This window comes from Etheostoma spectabile, chromosome 3 (assembly GCF_008692095.1).
Source record: "Etheostoma spectabile isolate EspeVRDwgs_2016 chromosome 3, UIUC_Espe_1.0, whole genome shotgun sequence".
Taxonomy (NCBI): Eukaryota; Metazoa; Chordata; class Actinopteri; order Perciformes; family Percidae; genus Etheostoma; species Etheostoma spectabile.
In genome coordinates, this window is record NC_045735.1 from 2827249 (window position 1) to 2838021 (window position 10773).

The window sequence follows — 10773 nt, forward strand, 5'->3', positions numbered from 1 at the left end:
TGTGTGTGTGTGTGTGTGTGTGTGTGTGTGTGTGTGTGTGTGTCAGTGTAGTCTGTGGACTCTTCTTCAATTAACTGCATGCAGGTTAATGCGTCTTCAAATCTGAATGCCATATGTTTTGGTGTGTGTACACGCACACTTGTTAGTGTGTGTGTGTGGTAGTGAGTAAAGTGCCTGAAGGCAGACCCCGGTATTGATGGGGATTACTAACACTTAACCGACACCACTGAGACTGCAAAGGGACTAAATGATTTAGAGGCAGTGGCCTTAATGTAATGAAAGAAAGGCCGAAAACACACATACACACACACATACCTACCTTTGGGTGCTAATCCTGTGAGCTTACATCTCCATTAACACTAACACTGCACCACAAACCTACTCCGCCAGCTAGCTAGCACTCTCAGTGTTTCCCTGAGGATATCAGAGACACTCTCTCTCGCTCTCTGTCTCTCTGACACACATACAGACACACACAGCCTGCAGGGATGTCAGTGGGGGTTCACAGCAGAGTCATGGAAGTATGTGGGAAAGTGAAAGGCTATTAAAAGTGTGTTTCTGTAAATAATCTATATAACATGTGAGCGGTGTCATTGCAGTTGAGTATGAATTAATGAATGTACTCTGCAATGACACCTTGCTGGAATGTATATGTACCTTGTATATAAGACTCAATTGATGTACTGAGTTTAAGATGACCTTTCAATGCCATCTAAGGCTGATGTGATGGAGGTTTCCCCTAACCACAGCTTCAAAAAACAGGCAGAATTGTATTTTTTTTTTTTACATTTAATGTGTTCAGATCCAGCCCAGTCTCCAACATATTACATTAATCTACAACTAATTTAAAGTAGCAAATACACTTGGTAAAAAACGTAATGCCACTTATTATTTTCATCATACATTACTTTCCTCATGAATGCCCCTTTTTATATTTTAAATAGTGCATCCATCTATGTTTTATTGTCACCTGTCTTTTTTTTCATTACCTTTGTTGGTGCATTGCTTAGTTTGCAGTCGCATCCCATCAGTCAGCCAGAATAGCTTGAAACCAACAGCGTGATGTAAATTGCGGCACTCACTTGCACGCATGTTTGTCCTTGTACATTTTATTCTAAAAACAAAAAAAAACTCCTAAAAATGTTACTCCATATCCCTACTAGTGGTCAAAAGCTCCACATCGTACCTTTAATCCAGTGGTTCTCATACATTTTGTCATGCACACTTCAGAAGCTGGAAAAAATTAATGATTAATGATATAAATAGTTTTTGTCAAACCTGTATAAAAAAAACTGCCTCCTGAACACAGATGAACCATCGGTCAAAAATGTTCTTTGACTACTTGCCTTTCCTTGTGAAAAGTATTTATTTTTTGTTAGGTTTCCTTGCCATCATCTGTTTTTTAACAGCTTATTGTCATGGTGATCATTCTTACCTTTGACTGTCTTCCAATAGCAAATCACAGAAGGTTCCAGGACCTCTCATTTAAATGCAGCCCAATGTAACACCAAACTACTCTTCAAAATGACCATGGAGTTGAATTGACATCTCTCTGGTGGAGTCTTGACCAAACCTGAACATCATATAAGCTTTACAAATACAGAATTTGTTGCAAAGCTGCTATATTGGATCACATTAGATTTTAGAGGTGTGCCCGATAACTCAGTGTAGTTCCCACCTGAACTCCCACCTGATTTACGATCTGTTTGTTAGTAACAGCCTGTTCCTGTTTTCTTAGTGCCTGCCTTCCCAGTAACATGAGTACACACTCTCTCTCACACACACCCATGCAAGCACCATTACACATTTTACAGCACCCATAATAAAGGAATTAGTTCGATCAGCCCCCTTGCACTAAAGCCTAATTGAATTAGCATTAACCAGGCATTAGCATCTTAACTGCACAGGTAACCCAGAAACAGTGGCATGAGGACTTAGAACTTTGTGTGTGTGTGTGTGACTGGGTAACAGCTTTATGGAAAAAAAGGCTAAATCAAGTTTAGGTCAAGGTGTTGGTCCACCCGGAGCCTCAAGAAATAGCTTCAAGGCTCAACAGGCCTCATGCAAGAACATTTTTGTGTTCTTATCCTAAATCTCTCTTGAGTAGTTTTCACAAATAAATTCCATAAAAATGTCCGAGGAATTACGCCCCCTCTAGGCTGGAGTTTTCTCACATGTCGGATGCTTTCTCACTTACTGGAAATACCCCGTTTGGTTTAGGCGAGGTGTGGCGCTGGGTAGAGCGTGCAGCAGACAGGACATGACGCGGATTACACTGGTCACAGAGCGGTTCGTAATTTGGTCATAAACAACAGAAGTCTCTTGCTGTTCCTTGGAATTTGTCTGATGCTTTTGGCTTTTAGTTTTCTGCTGTTTTGATTGGAATCATCATAATGAATGGCCACAGTATTACAGTAAAGCACTGATACTAGTATGTGTTTGAGAGGTGCACATGTTATGTGTTCACATCCAACTGCGGCATCCTAAGCCCCTGTTGTAAGGGTATACACACACACACACACACACACACACACACACACACACACACATCATCCCGCCGCAGTGTGATTAAATCTTTAAGGAAAGTAGCACTGGCTGAAGGGATAAGTAGGGCCAGTATGTGGGGACGAACAGCTGGGTGGAGAGTGGCTTTTAATCCTGCTGGGTTTTAACATGATGGAGAGAAAAACAGCAATCCAATGCATGTGTTTTGAATCCTGTTCCTGCCAACGTCACATTTTCAAAGATTTCAAGAGAAATTAAAAAGATTAAAGTTAAAGATTAAAGTCAGTGAACACATTTGGAAGGACAAGGACATATACCTGGGTGCTGGCTGGGTTTTAAAAGTATGGAAAAAGTATTCTAAATATTATTCTAAAAATAAGGCCTCAATGTTATTGTCCTTTTGTGGGATTCAATTCATTTCGTAACGTCATATATAAATGTTTTGTGGCTGTGTGACTTTACAATTTACTTCATTTGTTGGGATTTGGATGTTAAACGGGAGAACAGGTTCTAATTAGGTCAGTGTTTTGCTTTATGCTCTTGACCGTGGAGTGTGCACGAGCTCTGGCCCGTGAGTCATGTCAGGAAAGAAAACAAAACATCTCGCACCGGGCTACTGTCAAGCTAACTGTTCAGTTTAAACAAAAACTGAACATTACACCCCTTATGAAGGTGGGATATGTTGCAGGCATGTTGTATTGGACTTCATTATTGTGAGCCAGATCAGGATTTCACATTAGGAAGAGGTTTCTCCAGAGACAGAATGGGAAAGAGAAAGGATTACAGTGACCAATAACTCCTTTAATGTACTGAGGGCATGTATAAGAAAATATTAATTTTCTTTATATATATTGTTACAAATGAAAGAAATCATGTAAAAACTACCCTTCATTTACTATTTATTTTTTGTCTATATGATTCTAGGTACAGGAAAGCATTTGGGAACATTATTTATGTCAACAAATTAAACTCCAATTAGAAAAATTCATTCATATTTTCCAGAATTAAACTGGGCCGAGCATTAACCCAACTATCAGCAAATGGTAGTTTCAGCCTTAAACTATCAGTATCGGCCTTCAAGTAAGCATATTGGTCAAAGCCTGGTCTGATAAACATAAAGCTCTTCCTAACCTTCTGCCAAGCTCTTATCATCCAGAAAAGCCACCGCTGCCAAAACCTTTGATCTGCCTAGCTCACCGGCTATCAGGGAGCAGACTACTGTGTGTGTGTGTGTGTGTGTGTGTGTGTGTGTGTGTGTGTATGTGTGTGTGTGTGTGTGGTGGGGTGTGTACATACCCTGAGGCCTGGCCAATCTCAGTCCTGCCGCAGGCCGGTGACAGGTGCTAATGCTGGGGCGAGAGCCTGCACGGGCCTCCATGCTCCCTACTGTGATAACACTGACCAACCTCCAAAAGCATACAAACACACACACTCACTCTCACACACACAGTGGCTTAGCTTCCTGATAACTTTGCTGCACTTCAGAAGCAGCCGTGTGTGTGTTGGATTGATTTTTCAAAGGATTCCCCTTTAGTGCCAGCAGGCCCTCCATCAAAGCCAGTCATGAGAGCCTGTTAAGGTGTGTGTGTGTGTGTGTGTGTGTGCACACGTGCGCATGCGTGTAAAACAACAGTCCTGTGCCTTCGAGGTGATATGATGTTACTATGTCCTGCACCATAGTCTATTTAATGCTGGATGATTGGGATGTGTGTGTATATGTGTGTTTTTGAAAAGGCTGAATTGAATTTTGTAGCTGTCAAGGCCCATCTGGACAGCACAGCTTAGGGTTACCGAGTGAAGTGTGGCTGTAGTTCCTAACATATAATGCGCTAAAACCTCCAGCTGACAATTTGACAGAAGTTTTACATGCCTATAAATTTTAAAATGTCATTAAATCCACTTTTTTAAAGCTACCCCCACAAGTCTTAGTATGTGGGTGGACTTGTAGAATGGATACAATCAGGCTTTCATTGCATTCATTGTAATAACGTGATTTCAATCATTTGCTACAGTATAAATGATTATGAATGAAATATCATAAATGTTTCTGATATTTTAGGAGGCTTTCACACCTGCCTCATTTAGTTCAGCTGAATCGCACTAGAGTTTGTTTTCCCCCTTGGTGCACTTCATTTGGGCAGGTGTGAATGCAGAAATCGCACTCCGATGCACACCAACAGCGGACCAAACAAGGTACGCTTGGATGCAAGGTAACGTTGATCTGACCTCGAACAGACCCAACTGTTGGAAGTACTGCACATTTCTGGACTAAACCATCTGCCGTAGTCAGCTGCGCTGTGCTATGATGACCATGGCTGCCTTCAACATGTGGCGTTAACTCTCCAGAGTAGGACTTGTAAAAGCGACGCATTGTCTGCCCACTTTTTCTCTTCTCTTTGCTTTTTTTCCAGGAGTACTGTTAGAATTTCCCCACATGTTAATTCTGACCAATCAGAGAGCAGTTTAGTAAATACGTTGAAAGACACATTTGGCCAATGATGTGAATGTTGTCACATGACTTGTGTTGTTGCATTTCGTGCAGTCTGACAGTTTGTTTCACCATTTCAACTGATTTGGACTAGAACAAACGTGGGGTGAAAAGAAACAGCTGTAACATGCTACAATGTATAATTCTTTGCCCTTGATATGAACCAAATAAACCAAACTACGGAAGTGAAAGCACCATTAGTCTAGCCAGAAACTGAATACTTTAAACTGTTTTTCTTGTGCAGTTACCAGTCACCCTCAATCTACTGTATGTCCATCCGTGTATTCTGTGTTTCCAGCATGCATAGATACAGACACAGACACATGGATGCTGGTCTTTCCAGGAAAAGAGGATCTCTTATGTCCTCTTTTGTACTTTTTCCTTTGAAGTCATCCTGTCTGCCTTCTCACTGGGGTTTAGCTGATACCCACAAGACCACTAGAGAAACATTCCTGTGTGTGTGTGTGTGTGTGTGTGTGTGTGTGTGTGTGTGTGTGTGTGTGTGTGTGTGTGTCTGTGTGTGTGTGTGTCTGTGTCCACTTGTCTGAGAGAGAGAGAGACACACAGAGAAAGATAGAGAGTTTACATGAGGTAAGTATATAACAGGCGTCCTTTCAAGTTTTTTTTAACAAGTTTAAAAAATGCTTTTATTTTATTATTAGATTTGGACCAAGCACTTGATGACTTGTTGATAAGGAAATTAATGTCATGTCATATGAGTCATGTCATTCAGATTCTACATGATCACTCCTAGAAGACCTTTCTTGGTTCTTTTAGATTCATTGTACAATACTGTGATTATTCAAACTTTGTGTAGCAAAGCTCTGCCACATATTTAAGAATATCATGTCCGAAGGTTGGCAAGTGTGCTGATCGACGATAAGTATTCATCATTGACCATGATTATTGATGTGGATTTTCATCTATAAATGCCTTACAATTGAGAATTTGGCTGCTGGACCTTTTAAACAAAATTCCTTAAGGAATAATGACCCACTGACCCCTCTGGTGGGTTAATGGCACGGACCCAGTCTACTCATAAAATGCACGACTTCCCTGATACCAAATCTGACTTCAGATTAAATTGAGAAGGTGGCCACCCTAAATATGTCCCAGTTCCAATCTGCACTGAATGCACTGACTGGTTCTCCCACCAGAGAACAGTCATTGTCAAAATGTCGTTTTCTCTGTCCCGCTGGCTGTCACATATTTATCTGCGTAGTAACAAGAAGAGAGATGCTTATCTGCAGAATTGAAGTGATGATGATGGTGAGCAGCAATTAAAGCCATGAGGTCATGTGTTTGTATTGTTTTCTTTTTTTTAGTGTGCTGAGTCACAGGTGCATTTTATTTACATTACCTCTAAATCATCCCTTTTAGCCTTTATAACCTCCTAGTGCTGGCAGGCACAGTGACCAATTCAAATGAACACACTAATAGAATAAACTAGTTTTAGTGTCTGCCTGCCTGCCTGCCTGACTTGTCACACACAAACACACACATGCACTCACACACACACACACACACACAAACACACACACACATACACACAGGTTGCAGACTCTCTGGCTCCAAAGCACAAGATCGCTCTGATTGCAGAAATTACGGCAGACAGAAAGGAGAAAAGATTAAGGCGAAGTGTAGGTCTGTGTGGATTTGATTTGACAGGCATGAAGATTGTGTTGTGCTTACAAGTGTGTGTGTGTGTGTGTTTGGGTGTGTGGGTGTTTATGTCAAAATAAAGAAGTAACTATAGCTGTCAGACAGATGTAGTGGAATAGAAGGTACATTATTTGCTTCTGAGGTGTAGTGGAATAGAAGCAAATAAAGTTGCAAAAAATGAAAATACTCAAGTAAAGAACAAGTATTTATACTTAAGTACATTACTTGAGTAAATATGCTTAGCTCCACCACTGGTATAACCCAAAGTTCTTCTGCTTGCATCGCTCAGTTCATATCATGCACCCAAGGTATCAATCATAGAATCAGGAATGGATCAGGCTTCATATATTTTATTCAGTCCAGTTGTCAGGGTCGACCCCAATACCAATTCTGTGAATCAGATTATTGGACAGTTAGTTGGTACAGCTGCAAATATTTCTGAACCCCTTAATCTATTTGGGCATCCTAAGAGTCTTAACCCTGTGTTTGGTTTTTGCATGCAGGTACGTTTGACGGGCGGGGTGTAACCCTGCTGGAAGTATGTGGTAGCTGGCCGGAGAGTTTTGGCGTGCCACGGCACAACGTCGGCTCAGCGGACGCCAGCGACGAAGGCCTCCGGGAGAGACTTGCCGATGCCATGTCTGAGTCCCCCTCCAGGGATATAGTGGGATCTGCTACAGGTCAGTAGAGAATGAACAACACACAAACACTTCACGTGAACACATGTTCAGTCCACTTTCCTATTTGATATTGCCACAGTGACGTTGCTCCTCTTCAGGTTATTCCAATCTAGATTAATTCAAACTTTTTACAGTGCAGTTATTGAAAATCAGAGAAAAGGAGCTAAATGGTACAAGAAGAGAAGCTTTCTTTTTTGTGAAAATAATTTTACTGATCCAAAAATGGTGTTCAGTGTGAAGCAATAAATATAAGAAGATAAAGCACCTGGAGTTTTACCCGATTTCGCACATTGCTCTTGATACATTTTCAGCCTGTACATCCATAAAAAAGTCCCCGCTGAGAATACCTCAACTATTTTGGCATATTCTTCTTTCTAAGGATGTTTGTTGAACAGAAACCAGACTTGAATGGATTCTTTAGAGCAGTAGACATTTCTGTGAGATAGAAAAAGCTGTAAATCTTATTGGAATATCAGAAGATGTGACTTAACGTAAATACGTTTGTGCAACTTTAAAGCAAAATATTTTCTTAAGCTGCTTCATGCACCTGAGCATGATGATTTTACTTTAATTAGATCTTATAGCAATGTGAATACTTTCAGTCGCTAAAAACACATTGGTGATCTGGGTCACTGTCCGATAATTCCTTATTCAATAGAAAGGACCACACCATCAAGTAGATACGTAAGAAGAATTTATTAACAAATGATGATTGGTGTGCAAAGCGGGACGTTGCTTGTAGTTTTTGTTTGCTGACTGCCTTGTGGGGATGCTTCGGGAGGGAATCCGCTGAAGCTCCCTGGCAGACACAGTTAGCACCCTACAAACAGGAGGAAGGAAAGATTTATGGAGCATTTATAAGAATGCCGGAAGAAGCGCGGTTGAGGTGTGTCCCTGCTCCTGAAATTCCGCCCGGTAGCTTCAATAAATGTGTCCAGTGCAGGCATCTTGTGTCTTGTTAGATAGCTTGACCTCCTCAGTGTGGCATTACCCAGTATACAGTGCTGCCAGGTCTTGGTCCAGCCATGGATTAGCTCAATACTACTAGGATGTTCTGGTTTTGTGTGTGTGCTAGGTTTTGGCATTTCTGCACATGCCTTTCTTTACTTTGAGGCTTCCTGCCTTTGTGTGTGTGCGTCTGTCCTTGTGTCTATGTGTGTGTGCAGCAGACATGCCGTTGGCCCTGACAGTCCAAATGGTTAACTCGTTTAGGAAGTGGCAGTGCTCTCTCTTTCTCTTCCCCCCCCCCCCCTCCTTAAGTGAAACAAGAGTTCCTTTGTTTAAGTAAGTGTGTGTGTGTGTGTGTGGTGTGTATGTGTGTGTAAGTGTAAGTGTATGTGTGTGAGGGGGGTTACTCACCTACAGAGGTGGTGGTGGGGAGGGTGTTGGGTGGGGGTAGGGGTTGGGGGTCACAAGGCCCTAATGGATTTAGCATTGACTATCACCCCCACACCACCACCACCACTGTCCCAGCCATATCCAGTCCAGTCCCCCTCTTTCTCTCTCTCTCTCTCTCTCTCTCTCTCTCCTCTCTCTCTCTCTCTCCGTTTGGACTTAACCTCATTTGTAGCCCTCTCTCTCTCTCTCTCTCTCTCCCTCTTTCTCTCATTACTCTTTTTTACTGCTGCCCCCCACACCCACCCTCTCTGTGTTTCTTCATTAGATTACATTTGAGGACTCCCGGACACTAGAGCCAGTTCCTCTTGTTCTTGTCCCCCCCATTGAATCACATCCCCCCACAAATTCATTACTGATCACATTAACAACAAAATACAGTCATGACACACACACACACACACACACACACACACACACACAACACACACCCCAACACACACACACATACACACACACTTTCCTGCGCCTTGAGCTGTGCTGAAGACATCATCCACAGGGAATGTGATGGACTTATTGGTTCCTCCATCCATTCATACATACAGGCAGAGAGGCTTCAGTCACTGTAGGCTAATCTAATAGTGCAGCACTTCTGCACTGCAACATAGGAAATGTCCCTGAGTCTGCTGTATGGAGGAGAGTGCCATAGATTGCCAGGAGTTGGGATTTTATGGGATAAAAAGGACCTGCTTGGGTCAGCGTTGTCCCTTTCGGTTACAGTATGAAGGATGGGTAAAGTTTGTTTGATGACATGTTTATTAAAGAACTAATCCTTGAAGAGCTTGAAGGGTTGCTTCACCCCAGTTTAAAAAAAAAAAAAAAAAAAAACATACTGCATTTTCTCTCTTACCTTTAGTGGTATCCAGCCATGCCGATATCATTGTAGGTTGTTTTTTTTGCCCAGATCTAAAGATCTCCCATCTTTCTGTCAAAACTTCACTGGACCCACGTTCTATTTAAGAAATGGTCCCTATGAAAACTGTTGTATTCTGTGCATGTCACGGATTAAAGTCATGTCAAGGTGACAATTATTCTGGACGGAAAGTTGCTATTGTCTTTTTCAATGTCATATCGCTGTTATCACCGCAAATAAAATACCATTCACATGCTTTGGAGTGGAGGCCAAAGTCTCAGAGACATACATATATATATATATATATATATATATATAATCCGGGACTAATAAAACCAAACTATCTGCACGTCTACATCCCACTAGGGTTAAGTGAGAAAAATGTTTTTTTGTAGTTTGGACAAACTGATCTGATCTGATTTTATTAATTCAGGACAATGCACATTGATGAACAAGCACAACAGTACACGTAAATGTGTCAGATTGTAGCCCGAGGGCTAATTTCCATCTGCAGTCCAGGTTTCAGTGTCTCATGGTGGTCTAAATGCTGTTTTAGAGTACTGTTAGAGTACAATTGTAAACCAAAATCTATAAATTAAAGAAATCCTAAACAGTTTATGTGAAAACTGCTTATTAAAGTGGAACTCTCACCAAAATGCAACCTAGGGTGTTTTTGTGAATGTACCCAGTTCAAACTTTAGTTTAAAAGCATAATTAGGACGGAAGCACCACTTTTACAATTTACCGTATCTCCATTTTTGGTCAAATGGCCTTTTGAATGGGTGTGCTAGGGGCACTTCTATGATAGCATCAAAATCACTATTTTTAAAACACCAGTTTCTTTCCTTGTGCAGTCTAATTGCTTTAGGCACAAATGATTGTCTGAATCTAGCCGTTGTTTGACCGGCTATTGCTTCTGTATTTGAGATGGAGAGGATGAGCAGGATCATTGAGGCTCTGGTCTGTCTTTTTTAGAATCAGCTCATTCAAAAGCTGAGATGCAGACACCTGGTTAGTCTATATCAACGACGTTCCACTTTGGGGATTGCTCTGCTGGCAGGAAATTCCGCCGGATGTCTTTCATTTCGGCCAGATGTCCATCACCTTATGTTTCTTTATGTTGGCATTTTAAACTCCGGCCAATTCATGAAGTCTATAGTTATCTGCTCCTCAGATCTCTGCAGGGTAAA

The 10773-nt window shown here is 41.5% G+C and overlaps 1 protein-coding gene across 1 annotated transcript in view; it reads left to right on the top strand.

Moving 5' to 3' along the window:
* Nucleotides 1-10773, top strand: part of bcas3 (BCAS3 microtubule associated cell migration factor) — a 312552-nt gene that overhangs the window by 271556 nt on the left and 30223 nt on the right. The window contains exon 23 of the mRNA XM_032508209.1: nt 7159-7335. Coding sequence (XP_032364100.1) covers nt 7159-7335 — 177 coding nt within the window. The remainder of the gene's footprint in view (nt 1-7158; nt 7336-10773) is intronic.